Source organism: Erpetoichthys calabaricus, chromosome 2 (assembly GCF_900747795.2).
Source record: "Erpetoichthys calabaricus chromosome 2, fErpCal1.3, whole genome shotgun sequence".
NCBI classification, from domain to species: Eukaryota; Metazoa; Chordata; class Cladistia; order Polypteriformes; family Polypteridae; genus Erpetoichthys; species Erpetoichthys calabaricus.
Genome location: NC_041395.2, coordinates 310,613,231 through 310,637,958, shown reverse-complemented (window position 1 = coordinate 310,637,958; position 24,728 = coordinate 310,613,231). Strand labels below are relative to the sequence as shown.

General features: G+C 37.3%; 2 protein-coding genes across 2 annotated transcripts in view; one reads left to right on the top strand and one right to left on the bottom strand.

The window, feature by feature from the left end:
- LOC114647247 (cytosolic purine 5'-nucleotidase) overlaps positions 1 to 24,728 on the bottom strand; it is a 1,192,165-nt gene that overhangs the window by 248,428 nt on the left and 919,009 nt on the right. The gene's annotated exons all lie outside the window — the stretch shown is intronic.
- The window catches only part of fbxw4 (F-box and WD repeat domain containing 4), a 223,638-nt gene that overhangs the window by 197,505 nt on the left and 1,405 nt on the right, over positions 1 to 24,728 (top strand). Inside the window, exons 7-8 of the mRNA XM_028795904.2 lie at positions 5,564 to 5,704; positions 21,607 to 21,748. Of these exons, the coding sequence (XP_028651737.1) occupies positions 5,564 to 5,704; positions 21,607 to 21,748 (283 nt within the window). The remainder of the gene's footprint in view (positions 1 to 5,563; positions 5,705 to 21,606; positions 21,749 to 24,728) is intronic.

The following is a 24,728-nucleotide window of genomic DNA, read 5'->3' as shown; positions in this document are numbered from 1 at the left end:
GAAGGCGTTTTGCTACAGTGAGGGTGGGATAGAGAGTGGGGGGATCAGAGGCTGGACGGCAGTAACAAGTTACTTCAGATGCTCAAAAGTCATAGAGATAGTTGTCTTTCTAAAGTGTCAGCAGCATATCCAGCTTTCCTTCTATTTGTGTAATGTTTTTAGATATTAACATTATTAAAATTAACACTATAGAAAATTTGAAGATAGTGGCACTGTACTTCGCACTACTGGCTTACTGTGTTAGGAGAGTGGATTTGAAAGTCAGCCGGGTCATTGTCTGGGATAACGTATGCACCTTCTCTTGCGTCTATATGCTTTTTGTCCTGGTACTTTAGTTTTCATCTTGTATTTCAACGATACAATAATTAGTAGGATAAGTGGCAATTGTATATTGACCTTACAGTTAGGTCCATAAATATTTGGACAGAGACAACTTTTTTCTAATTTTGGTTCTATACATTACCACAATGAATTTTAAATGAAACAATTCAGATGCAGTTGAAGTGCAGACTTTCAGCTTTAATTCAGTGGGGTGAACAAAACGATTGCATAAAAATGTGAGGCAACTAAAGCATTTTTTTAACACAATCCCTTCATTTCAGGGGCTCAAAAGTAATTGGACAATTGACTCAAAGGCTATTTCATGGGCAGGTGTGGGCAAGTCTGTTGTTATGTCATTATCAATTAAGCAGATAAAAGGCCTGGAGTTGATTTGAGGTGTGGTGCTTGCATCTGGAAGATTTTGCTGTGAACAGACAACATGTGGTCAAAGGAGCCATGCAGGTGAAAGAAGCCATCCTTAAGCTGCGAAAACAGAAAAAAACCCATCTGAGAAATTGCTACAATATTACGAGTGGCAAAACCTACAGTTTGGTACATCCTGAGAATGAAAGCAAGCACTGGTGAACTCAGCAACGCAAAAAGACCTGAACGTCCATGGAAGACAACAGTGGTGGATGATCACAGAATCATTTCCATGGTGAAGAGAAACCCCTTCACAACAGCCAACCAAGTGAACAACACTCTCCAGGGGGTAGGCGTATCGATATCCTAGTCTACCATAAAGAGAAGACTGCATGAAAGTAAATACAGAGGGTGCACTGCAAGGTGCAAGCCACTCATAAGCCTCAAGAATAGAAGGCTAGTTTGGACTTTGCTAAAGAACATCTAAAAAAGCCAGCACAGTTCTGGAAAAACATTATTTGGACAGATGAAACCAAGATCACCCTCAACCAGAATGATGGCAGGAAAAACAGTATGGAGAAGGTGTGGAACAGCTCATTATCCAAAGCATACCACATCATCTGTAAAACACGGTGGAGGCAGTGTGATGGCTTGGGCGTGCATGGCTGCCAGTGGCACTGGGACACTAGTGTTTATTGATGATGTGACACAGGACAGAAGCAGCCAAATGAATTCTGAGGTGTTCAGAGACATACTGTCTGCTCAAATCCAGCTAAATGCAGTCAAATTGATTGGGCGGCATTTCATAATACAGATGGACAATGACCCAAAACAGTTTATTAAAGCAAAGAAGTGGAAAATTCTTGAATGGCCAAGTCAGTCACCTGATCTTAACCCAATTGAGTATGCATTTCACTTGTTGAACACTAAACTTCAGACAGAAAGGCCCACAAACAAACAGCAACTGAAAGCCGCTGCAGTAAAGGCCTGGCAGAGCATTAAAAAGGAGGAAACCCAGCATCTGGTGATGTCCGTGAGTTCAAGATTTCAGGCTGTCATTGCCAGCAAAGGGTTTTCAACCAAGTATTAGAAATTAACATTTTATTTCCAGTTATTTAATTTGTCCAATTTCTTTTGAGCCCCTGAAATGAAGGGATTGTGTTAAAAAAAATGCTTTAGTTGCCTCACATTTTTATTCAATCGTTTTGTTCACCCCACTGAATTAAAGCTGAAAGTCTGCACTTCAACTGCATCTGAGTTGTTTCATTTAAAATTCATTGTGGTAATGTACAGAACCAAAATTAGAAAAAGGTTGTCTCTGTCCAAATATTTATGGACCCAGTGTAGGTATACCCAAATCGGCTGGAATATATTCAAATTAAGCAGGTTAAAAAATTACACTTTGAATACATAGATGTTTTTAATACAGAAATAACATTAAGTAATATGTTCTCATTGTGTCAAACTGAGTAGGTAGTGATATAGATTTATTTCTGAAGGAGAGTATATGGTTTTTCAAACTGGCCCTATGTGGGTGTAATTGAGTATTAAATTTTATTTTTTTTTTTGCTTTTTGTTAAACCAAAAATGCTATTTTGGCTAAAGATTCTGAACCATGGGACCTTCTTGTGTCATTCCCGAGTAAAATGATCTATATTCCTAATAACCACCCAGAGCCAATACAGCACATCACCCAGGAAACACCATGCCTATGTTAAAGAGCTGCAGCAACATCAAATTACTGTATACTGACATCATTCATTGGCAGGAGCTGGAAATCTTTCCAAGAAAGAGAAAATTAGTTGGAATTAGGCAAGTCATTATGAAAAACCTACTATGTTGGTTGCAAACGCCTGTTAAACTGAAATAGTGATATCTGTTTTTCCAAACTAAAACAACACTGCTGTAGCTCCAAAAAAAAACTTGCCTTTAGCAGCAAGTACCTGAACAATGTCATTTACAAAAATATATTAATAAGTGAATGTCTCATTGGCCCAGTTAAAACCTAGGCTTGAGTGTGATGAAGAATCTGGGGCAATGCTTGATGTTTGCTTCCCTGTTAATGATCTCAAGTATCCTTGCAGAACTTGACAGCAAAGGATCAATAAAAAGTATAAAATCCAGATATACAGTGTACCCCAAAATTATCATTGATTGTGTTGAATAGTAAATTTATATCTATGTAAAAAATCCTATTTAAATGTATGTAAATTTCCTGTTGAAACACAACACTCAACACTAAAATTTTTCATGGTTACAAATGTATACACTGTCCAAGAATAGAACAGTGAACATTAAGAATGTATTGAGCATAGGGATGAAAGAAGTCTGCCAATCCCTAAACGACATTCTTGGATAATTTGTGCTTTCAAGCAAAGCTATTTTGTTTTTGGAAAAAAGTTGCTATTTTCCGAGATTTATGCTTAGGTAATTCACCTCTGACTGACATTTTCCTTTCAGGGACATTCAGGACATAATGTACCCCTAGAAACCATATGCTGACAACTTCACTCAGAAAGCACGGATAAGGACTAAATTAAATTTTTTACGTCAGGCCTGATTGTTCATCAACCTGTCCTTAGTCCAATCCGTTGAGTGCAGTAACATTTTCATATCTAGTCTGAATTTTTATTTGTCTGAATCACAAAACAAATGTAAGAAGCACTGAACTGTTGTTTTTTCTCTTAGATTATTATACTCCCAATACTCTCTGATTAAATTCATTGTGAAAAATATTCAATGATAGAAAAATATAAGACCTTATCAAATACCTTGTACTACATTTTTAACCATCCATCCATTTTCCAACCCGCTGAATCCGAACACAGGGTCACGGGGGTCTGCTGGAGCCAATCCCAGCCAACACAGGGCACAAGGCAGGAACCAATCCCGGGCAGGGTGCCAACCCACCGCAGACTACATTTTTATTCCTATTTTATATTGTGGTGTTAGCTGTTGTTGACTCCACTGTTGTTTCTGGTTTATGTTAATGACATTTATTCTGGTATAGTTATAAAACTGATGACACTAAAACTGGACGAATAGCAGACTTTAAGGAGGCAAAAAAAAAAAATTCAAAAACACCTGGATGAAGAACTGGGCAAACACTTGGAAAATGCAGTTTAATATAGAAAAGTGCAAAGTGATACACATGGGCTAAAGGAGCATCGATTATAAATATAAGATGGGAGACACTGTCATCCAGGAAGCAGCCTCTGAGAAGCATTTAGGGGTTCATATTGACACATGTTCATCGTCTAAGTCACTGATACTCATGCTGTTGGGTCTGAGGGCCATTTCTAGAGCCAAAGGCCAGTATGCCAGGTGTTAGTTTTAATTATGTTATAAACAGGGGTAACAATCAATGATATTTCTTTCACATTAATCTCTATATTATGAGCAACCACCACTGCATGTTCACAAAAAATGGTTATGTTTCAGGTTAAACTAAATATATTGTAGGTAGATAGGTAATAAACACCTTGTTAGTAGGATGGGTGACACTGTCTGTCCATGGTGTGTTTGTTGAAGACAGTCTTGTAAGAGGTGATGGCAAGCTGCATGCACTGGTTGAGATGCATATTACTGGAGTTTGTTACATCTCTAAATCTTAATGAGGTTCATTGTTGAAAATTTCAACTCAAGGGTATAGGTAGAACCAGTTCAACATCCAAAATGGCTTGGTCTTATTAGGTAATTTCTAAGTAATACAAAATGTATCTGCCATTGCCTTCTGTGTGTATCTGCCACAGCTGTGAGAATTGTCAAAAGAGTTTTTGTAGGAATGTTGCAGGGAAGAAATTCTGTTTCATCTGGCTGGGCTACCAGGCAGGAAAGCAACATGAAAGCTAGCATGCTTAGTTTCATAATTGTTAATTAAACGCGTGGTTTGACAAATTTAAGAGAGTGGACTGGTGGGCATGGGATGGTAAAATAATGACAAACATTTTTGTCCATTAAGCACTGATATGTCTGTTTTCATGGTCTGCTTTTCTACACTTCCTACTGCTTGCCACTGCATGTTATCTAATTCTAAGCACGTATTAGCCGTAGCTCATTGGCTGATGTCCAGAAGTGAAGGCAATCAAATATTGTTGCTGTCACACTCTGGTCTGATTGGTGAGCCAATCAAAATCATTTCTAGACTGGAATAGGCCCACAGGCTGAACTTTGCATATCAGGTGTGTGGAATCAATTAAAAAGCAAATAAAATGTTAGGTCATATCATAAAAACCAGTAAATTTAAATCAAGGGACTTTATGCTAAGACTATGTAACACACAAATGAGACCACATCAGGAGTATTGCTTGCATACGATAAAAAAAAGACATAGCAGTACTTGAAGCTGTGCAGAGGAGAGCAACCAGGTGTATCCCAGGACTTAAGGACATGTCCAACTCTGACAGACTCAGAGAATTAAACCTTTCTAGCCTCGAGCAGAAGACACTGTGTGGGGACCTAATCCAGGTCTTCAGCAGAATTTTTTCAGCTTAAGAGTGAATCACATTGAGGACACCAGTGGAAATTAAGGGAAAGTGCATTTAAGACTGAAACCAGGAAGCAATGTTTTACATTGAGAGTTGTGGGACTCTGGATCAAACTTCTGAGACATGTAGTAGAAACAGAAACCTTGACAACCTTTAAGAAGTACCTGGATGAGATACTGGGACAGCTTAGCTATTAGCTAAATAAACAACTTCATTGACTGAATGGGCTTCTCTCATTTATCATATTTCTTATGTTCTACTTTCTGTACTCAGTTTTGGTCTTAGTTTTTATTACTTCTGTGTTATGTATAATCCATACACCTTTGCCACTGCCAAGTTAATGGGTTTGTTCTGTTAACTACCTTTCATCAAACATTTCTCTTGTCTTCCAGTTGTCAGCTGCTCTCTTGCTTGGGTATGGATTTTCGTAGAGGAGCAGGAATCCTCGATGTTTTCTATGAGACACCTTCAACTCTACTGTCTTGTGGATATGACACTTATATACGCTACTGGGACATAAGAGCAAGTACCAGGTGAGGTGCAGCATAGGCCATAAACAAATATTAATGATGCTTTGAAGGTTATCATTGCGTATTTTGTAATGTATTCATCTCAAGGTCATTTCCTTTTTTGGTAGTATATTCAATTCAATTGCAGTGATGTGATGTTGCCAAAATGATAAAGTTTTAAACACTAATACAAATTAATACAGCATCAGAAACCAAATAACATACAGTACTTGTTAACTATGAAAGATATTCTAAAATAAATATTGATTTTTAAAAATATTTTGTATTTAATCATTAGTTATTACTTTTAAATGTTTTGTTTTAGAAAGTTGAATGATGCTTATACTTTAGTTTGCAGTTTAGGTTGAAGCTTAAGGAGAAGCCCATTACTTAATATACAGTACGGGAACAAAGTTAAAGGTGATTTATTTTATTTCAGATTTACTTATCTTAACATTCTTCTCAGAATTCAATAGTTTCACATTAACAATAAAAAATATTTTTATCAATAAAACATTTTTTGCACTTGCTAAGGTTTTTGGATACCCTAAATAGTCTTTTCCTTCCAAATTTGTTGATCCACATCTAAATATTACAACTAATTTGTATAGTTTTATTGCATTAATATAGTTTTTTTGCATATCTTGGTAATTTTATTTTTTGCATCGGAAGTGCCTTTGTCCTCCTCTTAATAAAAAAAAACTAATCATGGCATTTATTTTTTAACTAATGCTGCAGTGAATTAGAAGTCAGAGCAAACATGATTACTAATGGACTGGAAAATATAGATTGTGTGTGCTAGAAAGACACATTTAAGCTTACTTAATAATGTAGTCTGTGTGATCATTATGGAAGCTTATAATTATATGTGCTGTTAGTTTCTAGGAGTAAATTGTCTGTACCTAACAATGTACCCCTTTAATTAAAGTGAACTTGACCATTTTCCAAGCCTATTTTATCCTGGCCATTGTATTGGTGATCCTGACATTGTTGCTGCTGCATTGTACACTTTTGCATGCATTCACACTCTTGAACATAAGGCTGCTCCAGTCAGAAATCAAACTATGGTCAAGCAGTGACCGGGCAGGTCTGTTTATCCTACTCTTACTATAGTGCATCCGGAAAGTATTCACAGCGCATCACTTTTTCCACATTTTGTTATGTTACAGCCTTATTCCAAAATAGATTAAATTCATTTTTTTCCTCAGAATTCTGCACACAACACCTCATAATGACAATGTGAAAAAAGTTTACTTGAGGTGTTTGCAAATTTATTAAAAATAAAAAAAACTGAGAAATCACATGTACATAAGTATTCACAGCCTTTGCTCAATACTTTGTTGATGCACCTCTGGCAGCAATTACAGCCTCAAGTCTTTTTGAATATGATGCCACAAGCCTGGCACACCTATCCTTGGCCAGTTTCGCCCATTCCTCTTTGCAGCACCTCTCAAGCTCCATCAGGTTGGATGGGAAGCGTTGGTGCACAGCCATTTTAAGATCTCTCCAGAGATGTTCAGTCGGATTCAAGTCTGGGCTCTGGCTGGGCCACTCAAGGACATTCACAGAGTTGTCCTGAAGCCACTCTTTTGATATCTTGGCTGTGTGCTTAGGGTCGTTGTCCTGCTGAAAGATGAACCGTCGCCCCAGTCTGAGGTCAAGAGCGCTCTGGAGCAGGTTTTCATCCAGGATGGTGCCAGGTTTCCTCCAAACGTGACATCTGGCATTCACACCAAAGAGTTCAGTCTTTGTCTCATCAGACCAGAGAATTTTCTTTCTCATGGTCTGAGAGTCCTTCAGGTGCCTTTTGGCAAACTCCAGGCGGGCTGCCATGTGCCTTTTACTAAGGAGTGGCTTCCATCTGGCCACTCTACCATACAGGCCTGATTGGTGGATTGCTGCAGAGATGGTTGTCCTTCTGCAAGGTTCTCCTCTCTCCACAGAGGACCTCTGGAGCTCTGACAGAGTGACCATTGAGTTCTTGGTCACCTCCCTGACTAAGGCCCTTCTCCCCCGATCGCTCAGTTTAGATGGCCGGCCAGCTCTAGGAAGAGTCCTGGTGGTTTTGAACTTCTTCCACTTACAGATGATGGAGGCCACTGTGCTCATTGGGACCTTCAAAGCAGCAGAAATTTTTCTGTAACCTTCTCCAGATTTGTGCCTCGAGACAATCCTGTCTCGGAGGTCTACAGACAATTCCTTTGACTTCATGCTTGGTTTGTGCTCTGACAAGAACTGTCAACTGTGGGACCTTATATAGACAGGTGTGTGCCTTTCTAAATCATGTCCAACCAACTGAATTTACCACAGGTGGACTCCAATTAAGCTGCAGAAACATCTCAAGGATGATCAGGGGAAACAGGATGCACCTGAGCTCAATTTCGAGCTTCATGGCAAAGGCTGTGAATACTTGTGTACATGTGCTTTCTCAATTTTTTTATTTTTAATAAATTTGCAAAAATCTCAAGTAAACTTTTTTCACGTTGTCATTATGGGGTGTTGTGTGTAGAATTCTGAGGAAAAAAATGAATTGAATCCATTCTGGAGTAAGGCTGTAACATAACAAAATGTGGAAAAAGTGATGCGCTGTGAATACTTTCCGGAGGCACTGTATATGAGATTATATAAGATTTTTCTCTTCCCTCTGTGGCTCAGTTGCAGTGTCCTTCACAACACATTTCTCAATCATATGCATGACTTAGTGCCTTTGACAGAGGCATAGTCAATGTTTTTGTAGAGTGGTCAGATAAAAACTATCAGGCAAATGTTGGCCATATGAATGTGATAGTGGGATGATCTTGCCAATGGTAATTACAGTAATGTTTCAGCACCTGTCAGAAAGATTCTGAGAGACTCAGTGCACCAACCCCATGGAAAGACTAGTAGATATGGCACAGAGCCTGCATAAGTTCTTAGTGCCATGCTCCATGAATCACCAATAATAGTAACTCATTGCTGTGGCACTCTATTCATAGAGTCCAGTATAGTACTGACTGTTTCAGCAGTGGTTTAGGGTTTGTGCAGTCCTCGCCACAGTGGACTAGATTAGAGTAAGCAATGAATCCCATTTCTCTCTTAGTGCAAGCAACCAATAAATTCACAAATAAAGACAACAGTTTATGATATACAGCATTCCTGGGTGGTACACTACTAGACCAGTGAGTCCCATACTCTGGGCACTATCACCTATAAGTTAGTCTCTGCTTTTGATGTGTATGACCAATTTGATTGAATAATATATCAAAAGTAACATTACCCATTATTTAACTTTTTGTAGTAAACCTTCCTGCTGTCATTTTCTAACAGTAATCATTCATACAGAACTGGCATCTTCTGGGAATGACTTTGTGATTTCAGGACCCTTTGTTTGCTAGCTGTGTCCCAGGTGCTATAATCAACAGAGCGTAGATAAGACATTATGGGACACCAGCTGTAGTCTGCCGCACACACTCTGCAGGCCATTGCTTCATTATAAGAACATTTGGGCATAGCCCTTTTTATTGGTTCCATGGTGGTTTTAACTGATAATGTATAATCAATCATTTGTACACCTTGTATGTAACCATTTTACTGTGGTTTTACTGTGACGCCTATATCCAAGGTGACTTACAACAATTGTTTTTCCAGTTGGAGCATAGGTATTTACTTTATATTTACATACATTTACTTATTTGGCTGACACCTTTATCCAAGGTGACTTGCAACAATTATGATAGAATTTGTTATATTTCTTTTAGTTTTTTCCATTTGGAGCTCAGGCAGGTCAAGTGATTTGCCCATGGCCACACAGTGTCAGCAGTGGGATTTGAACCCACAACCTCAGGGTTTAAAGTCCAAAGCCTTAACCAGTACACCACACTTGCCTGTATAGAAATGTTTACAAATTAGAATACTAGGGTGTTATACCTTGTTAGCCATTATGGATGTAATGATTCTTTAAAACTAAAAAAAGGTAACATTTTCTTTATTTTTGCAAGAAAGTGAATTGTTCATTCTTCTTAAAATGGTCATTTTGTTCATGTTTTTTCATAACCAAATCATAACTATTTTGTACTCAGGAAATCCTGTTTAGCATCATTGAGAGAAATACTGATGAGGCACAATAACAAGTAGCAGTTAGTTTTAGAATTGGAACCTGATTGACATGATGTTGTGGTAGATCTATATGTGTGTAAAGAAATTACTTAAGGTCACTGAGGTAATACAAATGCAATGTGATTGTGACAGACCCAAGAGAGATGGGAAGATAAATGTTCAACTCTTAAGATATCAATAATTTACTTAGAACCTTATGTGGTCTCCCATCAACTAATCGCTCAGTTTCAGAATTTACCTTTCTATTCCTAGGTGGTAGTATTATGATATAGCTTATATATCCAAATTAAAGTTGTATGGTATGAACAGTTTTCTTTCATTTTAAAATGCAAAATTTTCCCTTAACTAGCTTCCATACGTGTTCCCAAGTTCTTGTTGATGAAATTAACAGATGGATTCCACCATACTAATTAATTTCATAATTTTAATCTTCATTTGCTTACAGTGAAAATATTCAGTTCTTTCAATCTTCGCTTATAGATGCCCCCACCCCTGAAGTCTTCGAATCAGTGTAATTGCTCTTTTGTAGACCTACTCCAATGCATTTATATTTATCTTTTGTAAAAGAAGACCCAAACTGCACACAGTACTCAAAAAAGCCTCCTTAGTGTTTTGTATAATTTATTCTTAACCTCCCTTTATTTACACTAAATGATAGATAGATAGATAGATAGATAGATAGATAGATAGATAGATAGATAGATAGATAGATAGATAGATAGATAGATAGATAGATAGATAGATAGATAGATAGATTCTTTCTTTCTTTCTTTCTTCTCTTTCTTTCTTTCTTTCTTTCTTTCTTTCTTCTTCTTTCTTTCTTTCTTTCTTTCTTAATCCCAAGGGGAAAATTCACATACTCCAGCAGCAGCATACTGATAAAAAAAACAATACTAAATTAAAGAGTGATAAAAATGCAGGTATAACAGACAGTAACTTTGTATAATATTACCGTTTACTCCTCCGGGTGGAATTGAAGAGTCACATAGTATGGGGGAGGAATCATCTTCTCAGTCTGTCAGTGGAGCAGGACATTGACAGCAGTCTGTCGCTGAAGCTGCTCCTCCTTCTGGAGATGATACTGTTTAGTGGATGCAGTGGATTCTCCATGATTGACAGCCTGCTCAGTGCCCGTCGCTCTGCCACGGATGTCAAATTGTCCAGCTCCGTGCCTACAGTAGAGCCTGTCTTCCTCACCAGTTTGTCCAGGCGTGAGGCGTCCCTCTTCTTTATGCTGCCTCCCCAGCACACCACCGCGTAGAAGAAGGCACTCGCACAACCGTCTGATAGAACATCTGCAGCATCTTATTGCAGATGTTGAAGGATGCCAGCCTTCTAAGGAAGTATAGTCGGCTCTGTCCTCTCTTGCCCAGAGCATCAGTATTGGCAGTCCAGTCCAATTTATCATCCAGCTGCACTCCCAGGTATTTATAGGTCTGCACCCTCTGCACACAGTCACCTCTGCTGATCACGGGGTCCATAAGGGGCCTGGTCCTCCTAAAATCCACCACCAGCTCCTTGGTTTTGCTGGTGTTCAGTTGTAGGTGGTTTGAGTCGCACTATTTAACAAAGTCCTTGATTAGGTTCCTATACTCCTCCTCCTGCCCACTCCTGATGCAGCCCACGATAGCAGTGTCGTCAGCGAACTTTTGCACGTGGCAGGACTCCGAGTTGTATTGGAAGTCCGATGTATATAGTCTGAACAGGACCGTACTATGTACCGTTTAATGTAATCACCTATTAATCTGTCTTAATCACTTTTTTGAACTGTGTGGATGGGGACAATGATGAATTCACTACAACTTCCCAAAGGTGTGTGTAATGTTGATTTCTGATTTCAAACTGGCTCCATGTGAGTACGACGATGTTAGTGAGTGGGCCCAAGGATGGACTGGCATCTCTAGCCACGATCAGTTTCCATCTTGCAACCAAGGCTGCAGATGTAGACTCTAGGCCAGATCATCTTGAATTAGATTAAGTGGATTTTAAAATATTCTGATACACAACTTATTCCCATGCTATGTAGTAAAAAGTAAAAAAAAAAAGTAAAAATGAAAAATGCATTGTGTGATTGCAGATAACTTTTTTGTTTATCATACATTGTGGCAACAATAGTCCATCAATCTGTTTCCAAACTTGCTTATTTAGTTTTGTATCACTGAGATTTAGTGCCTTTTCTGGCACCATTAGGAGCAAACTTCAGACTGAGAACCATTCTATTCCAGGGCTTACTAACTCACACACCAACACTCATACAGATACACAATAATGTGCAGATTAGATAGATAGATAGATAGATAGATAGATAGATAGATAGATAGATAGATAGATAGATAGATAGATAGATAGATAGATAGATAGATAGATAGATAGATAGATAGATAGATAGATAGATAGATTATTAATCCCGAGGGGAAATTCGATTGTAGTACAAAACATAACATATTCAACAATAAAGTAAATATCTTGGTATCATCACTGAACTACAGTTTAGGACTATATATCACACTATTACAGGAGCAAATCCAACTGTTTTCTCATGGCGGTGTATTTATGACAAATGTATCTACTTCAAAAGCATCCTGAAAATCAAAGTCCACTGCAGTTGTATCTGCACTACCACTGAGTGTCTCTTTGCACATTGATGAGAGCAGAATTGTACTTTCATTCATGCTCAATTTCCTGGACCCTGTTATCCTAACATACTAGAAGGCCAGAGAAATCCTACATGATCACAGTGAGGATTTAAAAATAATTGTCTTTAACATAGTAGAACCAGTTGACCAAGTATAGTGCAGCTAATTTTTCTATTTGGATTGGACTTTTTTTTTAATTAATTAATCGACTGTCCTGTTTTATTTTCCTTTAACATAAAGTTCATTTTTATTTATATTGAAAATATTTGGGGCATTGACAGAGAGGTACATGTTTACTTTTACCTTTACAAGATTCCTGACTGTGACCCCTTTTTTCTACTGATTCCAGACCAGGCCTGTTTCCTTTATTAAGACATGAATTGGCTTAGTTTTTGGATGCTCAAGGTACTAGGCAAAAATGAACTTTTTACCAATGGCATGAGAGATGTGACATAGTTGGGCAAATAGAAATTGGATCAAACTAAAACAGTATTCAGCTGTTGACTATTTATTTAAAGTTTTGCAAAGAGGGGAGCTACCGACTGTTACTCCTGTTTGAAATTTTTAATGATGAAACTATACATTTTCCATTAAGGTAAATTGTGAAATATAAATATTTGGTCACTGCATGCTGATGTTTACTCTGTCAGCATCACCATGGAGTAGAAACCAGCCCTGGATGGGTCACTTGTCTTTTGCAGGGAACATACATACACTCAGACCCACATTTACTTAAGCTTACTGTGGTCAGTCAGGTACCTTATCTGCCCATCTGTGGATTGTAGGAGGAAAAGCCAAGTCCTTGGAAAAAAAAGTGTGTAAGAAAGTCATACAAAAACCACACAAAGTTTAAAATTTAGTATTTCAGTCCAATATCAAAGCTATGTGGCAGCACTGTGCCACACACCTAGTTAATCATAGATAATACAATTCAGTGGAACAAATGGAAACATCATTTTTTAAAAGGTATTTATATATCTTTGACACATACACATTATACATAGAGTCTAATATTTACTAGAATGTGTAACATTTAAGTCTCCTTATGTGATGAAGTATGCCTCAAAAATTGGCCACGTCTCTGTGATCAGCAATGACTGAAGCAAAGAGTTTCATGTAAACTAGTCAGACTTTGATTTTGAAAAACTGACACTCATAACTTCTTAGAGAATGTCTTAAATGTTTTGACATTTTATAACTACATTGCAAGGTAAACTTGTTTAGTTCCTTCACAAGATATACATGTGGACATTTCATTGACTGGGGACATTCTTGTTGTGGATCTGATTTTATATTTAGCTTTTTTGAGTTTAGCTTTTGTTCATGAAGATAATTGCCTTGTTTTTTACACTAGTACCTTCCATAATGCAGAGCAAACAAAAATTACTGTATTGTGTTTCTGATGGTTTGCTAGGACTTTAGAACATGAGAACATCGGAACAATCAAGACAAGAACAGGCCATTCAGCCCAACAAAGCTCTCCAGTCCTATCTATATAATTCCTCTAAAAAAAAAAACATCGTCTACTTTTGAAAGTCCCTAAAGTCTTACTGTCTACCACTCTACTTGATAGCTTAATTCAAGTGTCTATGGTTCTTTGTGTAAAGAATGTTTGTGCAAAATTTACCCTTAAGTTTACAACTGGGTCCCCATTTTCTTGATTATACTAATTTTAAAATAATAGTCTTGAGCCACTGTACTAATTCCCTTCATAATTTTAAACACTTCAGTCCTGTCACATCTTATTCTTCTTTTGCTTAAACTGAAAAGGCTCAGCTCTTTTAATCTTTCTTCATAATTCATCCTCTGTAGCCCTGGAATGAGCCTAGTTGCTCTTCTCTGGATCTGTTCTAGCGCTATGTTATTTTTGTAGCCTAGAGGCCAACACTGCACACAGTACTCCAGATGAGGGCATTATAAAGCTTGAGCAGAACCTCCTTGGACTTGTGCTCCACACAATGTGCTGTGTAACCTAACATTCTGTTCGCCTTCTTAATGGCTTCTGAACAGTGTCTGGAAATTGATAGCGCAGAGTCCACTATGACTCCTAAATCCTTCTCATAAGGTGTACTCTCGATTATCAGACCTCCCATTTGTATTCAAACCTAACATTTTATTCCCTGTGTGTAATACTTTACATTTACTGACATTAAATTTCATTTGCCACAAATCTGCCCAAGCCTGTATGCTGTCCAAGTCCTTCTGTAATGATTTAACAGATTCCAAATTATCTGCCAATCCACTTATCTTGGTATCATCTGCAAACTTAACCAGCTTGTCTATCTATTATAAAAAGAAATCCTGTCCTGGAATGCAAAAAGCAAGTCTATGATACGTGATCTTCTCGTAAGACATTTTAAAGACCCGCGAGACCAAAGACACGGCCTACTTACAATCTGTCAAATAGGACAATAGGCAGCAAAACATTCAGTCTTGTGAAGGATTTGAACACACACAGATCCAGGGCTCTCAGTGCATATAAAGCGTATAAGGTACGTTATAAATTAAATGTCGAAATCTAAGCGAAGAAGAAAGCAGTGCGGAGAAAAGAGACTCAAATGCGTTGGACAGAAAAAAGAGCAAAAAAGAATCATCGAGGTGCAAATTCTGAAAATAAGAAAAGTAATTATCAGCCCAGAACAAGTGGAATTGAAAAAAAAGCACGTCCAATCCGGCTCAGAATTAAAAGACAATGAGTAAAAGAAAGTAGAACTTCACAGAGACGTTTACAAACGTTGACAATAAACACATGCAGAGCAGGTTAGAGACTATGAAACCAGTGAAATTAGAAAGGCTCAAAAAAAAAAAAACGGCGCTATACACAAGTGGAGAAAGTCAAAGGATATGAAAGTAGGAAAATTAGAAAATATAAAAAAAGAAAGTAAAGATCGCAGTAGCGCAAACAAACAAACTGCCTCATTTAACTATGCACCAGTCTTAACTTTGGTTTTGCACAGTAATTACTACACTCTTGCACCTTAACACTTTATTCACATAATTTTACTTATTTATTATGTTCTACTATACTGTTACCTTTCAATCTATGACTTTTTGTTAATCTAACTGATATTCTTCTAACTTTGCACAGTTTTTGATAAGCAGATCAGGATGCATTTCACTGCGTGTTGTCCTGTTTAACTATGCATGTGACAAATAAAGAATCTTGAGAATTTCAAAAACGGAGTTTACCGCACATGCATTTATTGGTTACTTTGTTCATGTATATATATTTATCTGTCTGCTTATTTAAAAAGCTGCATTTACCCCAGGAGTCAAAAATGTTCTGTCTAGCCCTTGTACAAAAACCTAGACAAAATCTGGGATATCACCTTGGTAACCCCATGTACTTTTGGAACGGTGAGAGGAAAATAACACGACTTTACAGACAGGAGTCCAATACAGAACTCTACTTACTTTTTTAATTTGTAAAAAAAAATTATTAACTGCTGATGATGTAGATCGTTTTGTCTGTGCTGAAATTCCAAACAGAGAAACCTATCCTGACCTCATTAAAAAGATTCAGCATATTGGGACTCGCAAGATTACAAATATTGTTTTTACAGAACTTCTGAAATAAAAGTGAAACTAATGAAATAGCAACAATTCAAAGAAAAAAAAATCTTAAAAGTGTGTATCCTGAAAACCAAACATGGGGGTTTTCGAGCGAAGCGCCCTAGTTATTTATATTCCTATCTAAATCATTTATATATATTAAAAATAGCAGCGGCCCTAAAAGTGTCCTCTGTGAGACACCACTCTTAACATCAGCCAATTCTGAGACGGTTCTTCGCACCATGACTTCCTAAAAGTATGTGTCAAGGGTTTATATATGCAGTCGCTAGCCTCCTTAAGAACTCAAGGATAAATATTATCTGGTCCTGGCGATTTGTTTGATTTTAGCCTATTTAATCTGAGTAGTACTCCTCCCTCTACAATTTCTAAATCACTCAGAACCTCCTTAGTAGTCCCATTTACTTCAGGAAAGGTTATCCACTTCCTCACTTGTGAAGACCTCAGAAAAATGAAAGTTTAGAGTGTCTGCTGTCTGTACTTTTTAACTCCCCTTTACTATTCCTGATGCATTTCACCTCCTCCTTGACTGTTCTTTTTACGTTGTACTATTAAAGTACTGAAAGAATCTCTTTGGGTCATCTTTCACCTTATCTGTTATATTCCCTTCCAACTGTCTTTTAACCTTTCTAATATCCTTTTTAATGGTTGCCCTCATGCTCTTATATGCTCTATGATCATTGGAGTTATTAGTCTTATAACCTTTTACAGCTGTTTTTTTCCTTTGCAGCTTCTTTTTTTTAACTCTTTATTAACCTGCTGCAGAGTTTTTTAAAATTTCCTATTAATTCCAAATTTAGGTATGTACCTGTCCTATACATGTAAAATATTTTTAAACCTGTTCCACTGGTCCTCAACTGTATCCACCTTTAACAGCTTATCCCAGTCTGTCCTCCTTAGACTTTGCCCCATCTGCTTAAAATTTGCCCTATAAAAGTTAAACTTAACAATTTTAGTCTTTGCATCTGCACTCTTACAAAACACCAAGAATGTTATTATATAATATTATGGTTGCTTGACCCTAGTGGTCCAGTCATCTCTGCCCCCTTAATTCTATCCCTATTATTACAAAATATTAAATCCAGATAGGCTTCATCCCGCTTTGGTGCTTTAATATACTGTGTTAAAAAACATACTTGTGAAGCACAAGGCCTCAGACAAGGTGATTTTGTTCAAAAGAATTTCTTTTTTTCCATAAAACATAACACTTCTTTTGGTATGTCCTTTGTTAGAAAGTACTGTTTTTCTTGCTGCTTTCCTTCCAAGAATGCGTTGTATAGTCCGATGATCTAATTCATGAAAACTCACATTTGCCTAGATGAGAGTGGCCTATATGTCCTTGGATGTTACTCTGAATGGGTTATAATCACTTAGCTGTCCTAGGAGTGCCTGGGATTTCAAGAAAGGCTTGGAGGAAGTTGCTGGTGTTAAGGAGGCGTGGACAGTCCATGTAAGTGTCCAGCATCTGTGACTGTCACCTGGAAACGAGAAATGAAAATGATAAGGAACATAGTTGTAACCATTAGAGCCGATATGCACATTTAAGTTATAAAAATAAGACCTACTTGTTTTTGTTGCTGACAGATAAAAATAACAAAGGAAAAACTTGGTTTGTATATCAACTAAAGCTGAAAATTGGAGATTTTGGATATGTACTGACCAATCATTTCAGCATGCCAAGTGCATACTTAGGCATTGCCATTTACTGTTGGGTTTGTGCCTTGAAGAGAGTGGAGCATGCTGGGAAGAAGTTGCTGTTTAGTTTCAGCGTCTCATGGCATATAAATTGATGCAGTTTGTCTAAGAGAATGCCTCAGTTAAGCTTCTGTGTTAATAAATGGAGGCAACTTTCATCTACATTTCTTTTACTAACAAGAAAAGGTAAGTGAAGTATACAGTGTACTGAGATTGTCTACCACTTTCCTTATATTTACTGACTAGAAAGAGTAAGCAAATCAGAAGGCCCTATGCAACTGATATGCGGCCGCTTTGTATTTACTATAATGTATGATGTTTTGTTCGTCACTGACCACTTCTCATACAGTATATTTAGTGACTTGACTTTAGGAATTTAACTGAATCAATCACACAGAATCCTGCAATTATCCAGGCACAACCTTGTATTTGTAAACATGGGTAAATTAAATGAAGCAAACAGCTGATATTGTTTGACAGTAATATGGACTCCTAACATGGGAACACAACAAACACATATCTTGTCTAATGTTAGTGGAGTTTTAGTCAAGTTTCATTTGAGCAGGTAATTTTCATCATTTTTCTTGGGAATAGAGAATTTGATGGATCATCATTAATACTTAAGAAGCTGGTTTCTGTTTCTCTCAGTTGTTCCGATTTAATTAGAAAGCCAAATTAATTCTTTGCCATTTTTTCACTTTTCTGCTTTTGTCAGTAAACATTTTTTATTTCCACTGAAAGTGGTACACCTCAAAAATCTATTCCTTGTTTTGAATATAATTGTTTTATGCTCAAGTCCCAGTTGCTCCTAATGTGGAGTTTGCATGTTCTTCCTATGTGTACCTGTGTTTCCTCCAGGTGCTCTGGTGTCCTCCTACAGTTGAAACACACACAGGTTAGCTGGACTGGCAATGCCAAAGTGGCCCTAGAGTGTGTTTGTGTGTGTGTGTGTTCACCCTGTGAAGGGCGGGCACCCTATCCAGGGGTTGTTCCTGACTTGCTCCCAATGCTTACAGGGATCGTCACCAGCTGCCCTGATAAGCAGGTTTGGATGAATGGATGGAGTATTATTTTAAGAATATGTTTGTTTCCCACTTTTCTCTTTTAGTAATATTCATGTGAGAAATATGCTTGAAAGGGAACAAAAACTTTTGCTTTTTTATTTTATAGCCATTGTTGTTTGACTCATTGTGACTCTGCTTCCACTATGATGATAATAATCCTTTTCTTGGGTCCCAGTATGGTACTTTTATTCTTATTTGGGTCCCATGTACTAGGGAATTCAAAGGTGAACCATTTGCTGCTTGTAGCAAGGCAGTGAGGCGCACTGTAGATTCAGTGTGGGACAATTGTCTTAAACCACCGTCTCCCCTTTGACGTGCTTTAGACTCTGTGCACAATGGAGAAACCACCATACCCTCCCTCTTTGTCTCTTCGATGTGCTGCACATTCAGTGGGGGACAGAAGTTTTTGACGCACTGGGTGAATTCAAAGGTAAACCATAGCTTCTAGCAATGTAGGGAGGTGTATGATGATGCAGCGTAACAAGAGCAACACATGTTTGTGCAGTACACTTGAGTAAGCTGGCAATTCTGCCACCGGGGTTGTAATGGAATATGGGTTATTTGCTTAAGTACTGTTTTGGCACCAGTACTGTCGTCCTAAAGCTGGTATCAGTAGTGAAGTCATATTTTTAGTACTGATCCAACACTAGTTTATGGTCATTGTCAATTTGAAAGGTACACTTTTATTTGAGCTTAAATCTTTTGACTGATGGTCTCACATTATTTGCAGGCACCAAATAATGCAGCAAAGCAGCTGTAAACCACAGCATGCTTTACGATAGTATTAAGTTCATCAGGTCAAATTCTGTCTTTGGTACTGTGTCCAAACTGCCAAATAACTATCTGTGCCTCTTCTGCCTAGAGCACATTGTCCCAGACATCCTTGTCTTTGCCTAGGTGTTCATGGGCAAACTTTAGTCTTTCTCTTGATTGTTTTTCTAGACAGCAAAAGTTTCATCTTGGTACGCCCCTCTTGTAGATCTAATTTGTTTAGGCTCTTTCTTATGGTAGACTCAAGCATCAACAGTGGTAAGAGCTACCTGTAGGCCTTAGGGATTAAATTCTGAGGTTTTTAGAGACTTCTTTCAGCATCTTGTGTTCTGCTCTCAGGCTGAACTTGCTGGGACAGCCTGGCCTGGAGAAGATGGCAGCTGTTTGAGTTCTTCTCCACTTGCAGATGATCTTCCAGACAATGGAACGGTGGATTTCCAACTATTTCGACATCTTTTTAAATCTCTTCCCAGAGTCATAGGCATCTATAACCTTTCTAAATGCCTCAGAGTGATCTTTTAATCTAGGCATGTTGTCAACACATACTTCAGCAATAAAGAGCAAACTTAACGTAAGAGTTTGAAGTTCAAATAAGACAGTTTCCTACAAGAATCTCTCTAACGATGTTCTGGTTATTTGCTACTTATCTGGTGCATCTGATTCTAATTTTAGGTGTTTCATGTAGTGACAAATGTAGGGGGTGTACTTACTTTTTCCATATTATACAGTGGACTATAAAATGTGAATATGGCATGAACTTTATGTCCAGATATATTAAAAAAAAACATTTCATGGGGTATACTTACTTTTCCACATAACTGTAGGCTAGTTATGCTTTGGTTACAGCATAAATTTGTAATTTGGTTATAACATAAATTTAAGCAGTGCCACCTCCATCAGCAGATGTAATGAAGGATGGATACAGTGGAGAAGGAAGCACAAGGATGGAAAGGCCAGTTACAGTAGTGGCATGATTTTGTTTTTTATTTAACAATTTCAATTTCTTGTTTTTTTCTGTAGAGACATAAGTGTCTTTTATCTCACAAATTTTATTTATTTATTTTTTTGTTTTTATGAACACACTGCACCACAGTTGGAGTTGCCTTGCCTTCCTGATGAGGAGCTACACAAGGCAGTACAACAGAATTCTTTAGCAATTAGCATTGTGCCTGGTTTGGGCAGTGTTTGTGTCAGCAGGGAAGCATTGCTGTTAGAAATACTTGAATATTAGTCTGCTGTGCTTGTAGGTACATTCAGTGAAACTGCTTTAAAAGGTCTTTTCAGGAATGGACGGTACTGCTGGGACCTGCTTGCCGTTGAAGTTAGGGTATTTCCCCTGAGAGGGATAGGCGAGACATCTCTTCTGTCCTCCTGCTGCCCTGCTGTCTGCAGCATACCTCACTGCTAGTCCCACGGCATTAGTTATTAATAAAGCCACTAATGGATGATTGATCTCTATTGGATGAAAACTGACAAACACTTCCTTTAACTATTTCATCCTGGATAGCGCAAAAACAAAAGCTTTCTTCCTCTACAGGGTGATTATGTTTCATTGTAGTGAATAACCATGAGAGGTTTTGACCTTTCTTCTTAAATACATGCTACATTAAATGTATAAGTCATTATTCAAATAAAACAATGTATTCTATGTTTGAACAAATATATTTAATTTCTTAATTCAAGTAGCAAAATAATCTTATTATAATCACTTTTGTGTTTCAATAATTTGTGCTTTGAAAAAGTAGAATTAAATGTGTTTTTTATTCGTACTTATTAAAGTGATTTACAGTATATTGAAAGCACTCAACCTCTCCAACCACTGAACCTTTGTTGATTAGACTTGCTGCCTCACAGATCTAATATCCTGGGTTTCAGTCTTGCACTCAACCACCGTCCATGTGTAGCTTGCACATTTCAACACATGTACATGAATTTTCCACTCACATTTTCTGAGCCATGTGTGTTATGTTAGTTGGTTGCATACATGAACCCTGAAATAAATGAGCAGCTATATAGTTGTATCTGCTGAGCAGCTTCCATATATATTTCCTGAAAGTCTGCATGTTTTTAAGATTGTGTCTATCATTTTCTGCAGGAAGTGTGTCATGGAGTGGGAGGAGCCTTGTGACAGTGCCCTCTATTGTATTCAGAGTGACAACAATTACATGATTGCCAGTGGCTCATCTTACTATGGAGTTGTACGACTTTGGGACAAGCGTCAGACACGCTGCTTGCAGGTGAGTCAGTTTTCCAATAGAAGGATTACTTTGATATCTTAAATTTACTTTTATTTTTAAAATACCTTTAATGAATAAAACACTATGTATTGGACTGAGCTCCTGGAAAAGCAAAAGAATAAAACTGAAATGTCTATGAAAATAATTCAGTGTTTTAGAAAGTGTGTTCATTCAAAAAGTATGAAAGTTAACGTTTGTCATATCTTTTCCACTCTTGGTTGACTCGTCCATTTTTAAACATCATCCTTCCATTATCAAACCTGCTCAACCTAGTTTAACATCACAAGGGCTGGAGCCTTTCTCACTAGGATTGAGCACAGGACAGGCACTAACCATTGGGAACCAGTTCATTGCAGGATGTAGTCTCTGACACACTCAGCCACAACCCATCACACGCCAGCTTAGAATCGCCAATTAACCTGACAAGTTGTGAGTGGAAAAGTGGAGTGGTCTAAGAAAGCTCTATGGAGATGCTGGAAGAACACGAAAACAGAGGGCTGTGGAGAATGAACTCTCTAGCACCACTCACATTTAAGGATTCAGTTCACACCTGTCTGCTTAAATATCAAATCAACTTCACTCCTGCCCACAGTTCTAAAATGCTGTGGCACACATGAACAAAGTATTACCTCCCATTTAACTACACTACAAGTATTGCATTAATCATGAAAACCTTTGCTAAAGACAATGTCATATGGTGCAATTTCCAGACAAATAAAATCCACACTTTTTGGTTTGCATAATTATTTTGTGACAACTGTGTATGAGTGATCTCTCCAATATGTGGTGCTCAGTTTGTAAAAAAGTTTTGAGAACAGAAATCTGAAGATGTTTTCATTTCTCATCTACAATAATGGACCAATATTTGGTTCAAAATCACAGTTTTTAGAGCCTTTTTAATGTTGACAACTGATCGTTTCAGCTGCCTCCAGATCTAGGTATAATTTCTATCACTGTCATTAGCTGAAGAGTTTGAACTTACTGCTGAAAACAAAGAGCTGTAGATTAAAAAGATATATGCAACAAATTAAAAATACATAAAAACTTAACAGAACAATATCTTTTTTATTTTCTTTTTGTCTTGGATTCCTTTTCATGGAGCTGATGAAAGTAAATAAGAAATCAATGTTTTCCTTTTTATCATGGTTTTATTTCATACTATTTAAAATTCATAATAAGCTAAAGTAAATTAGAATGTTTTCCAAATACATTGTTAAGATTTACATTTTATAAGAAAATTGTGACAGTTCCACCTTGAATGTAATGGATTTACAATAAAAGCATTTTGCCGGCACTCAATTAAAATTTGTTACTGAGTTATTTTGGCAATAATAATTGCATTATTTCTTAAGAGCATTTTGTTACTTCGCAAAAGTATTATATTAGTTTTCAGAAATATAGCCTGCTACAATCAGTATTATTGTGCACATGCATGCTTCAGTCGTTTAATGCTAGGTAGTATGGGAGAGATTAAGGAAATGCATAGTGTGCAATCAAGTGACAAGAACTGAACAGAAGTTTTACATATACACTTGTGTACACTTAGATTTAATCAGGTTAAAGTTTCGTAAATTTAGTACTGATGTTTTGACATATAGGCAGAGTGGTAGTGCAGAACTGCCACTGCTGCCTCACTGCTGTTCACAGTTCTCTCTGTGCATTTGTAGATTGCTTGGTATCAGTGAGTGTGGCTAACTTTGGATGATTATTTGTTTTAACCATGGATACTAGACATGTGTCATTAATATTCCTCAACTGTCAAAAACATTTAGCCCTTCATGTGCTGTGAAGTAAATAATATACAGTATGTCCCCATTTTCCATCCCCAGTCTAAACCCATGAAGATACCATGTATGAACACTGCGTGGAAATCATTGACACTCTGTGACTCTAAACTGGGTGGATTACATTTATCCCTCAGCACATATAGAATTAAATATACAGTGTATGCCTATAATGTGTTGTTCAGTTATTGTCACTTTTTTGCACATTACACTGGTACTTAATCCCTCCTTCACTAGCTGTCATTACACAACCAGAGCATGTGTGTGTACCAATGGCAGCAGGTAAAATCTTTGTAAAATAATATAATAATTATTATGATGTAATGCATTTCTTTTGTGTACTGCGAATAGGCTTCTGTAGTTTAGTATAATATCAGTAGCAACTGGTGTAGTCAAAGGCAGGTGTAATACCTGATGACCCAAAAAGCCAATGTCATGAAGTGAGCATTTCAAAACACTCTGCCAGTCATACACACTTCAATTTCCATTCATTTACAGTTTTTCCCAAGTTTCTACAATATGAGGCCTTGCAGGTGATATGCCCTGCTAAGTGAGGGTCACAGAGTGAAACGGTCAGGGGAGTGAGGGTGAAACTCCTACCTTCTGCTTCAAGTCCTGTGCCACACAGCACTTCACATAATGTATTCACTGAATGAAACAGTAAGCCTTACAGAGATTAACAAAAAAACAGCTCAGTGCTCTTTTAAAATACACATTTTTAGGTGGATGAAACAACGTAAGGGAATGTTAACAGATGACGTTGATAAAATTAAGGCCCTCTAACTGATATTAATGTTTAATTTCCAAATGACTTGATCTTGGCTGACTTCTAGTTTATTTTAAATTTTATTGAGTCTTCAAACACTGTGCAGTATATTTGTATTGGTTGGAAGAGGGTGATATAAAATCATTAAAAGATTTTAAAAGCAATTAAACCTTTTTTAAAATGATGGCTTTTACTTGAGTGTGACCTACACTTTATTTTAAAGAGTAGATCTTTTGTTTTGTAAATTAAAACTTGACCTTTTGCACCTAAAAATAAGAGGGTCAGCTTACAAATCGTATTCATTAGGTACTAAAGTGCAGCCATGTTTCTATTAATTACTTGTTTCACTTTCAGTCCCCTTCTCTAATGAGTTTCTGGACTATAATTTTCCACATTTGTTTGACAGAAGTCTTAAGTGATAAAGAGCCTC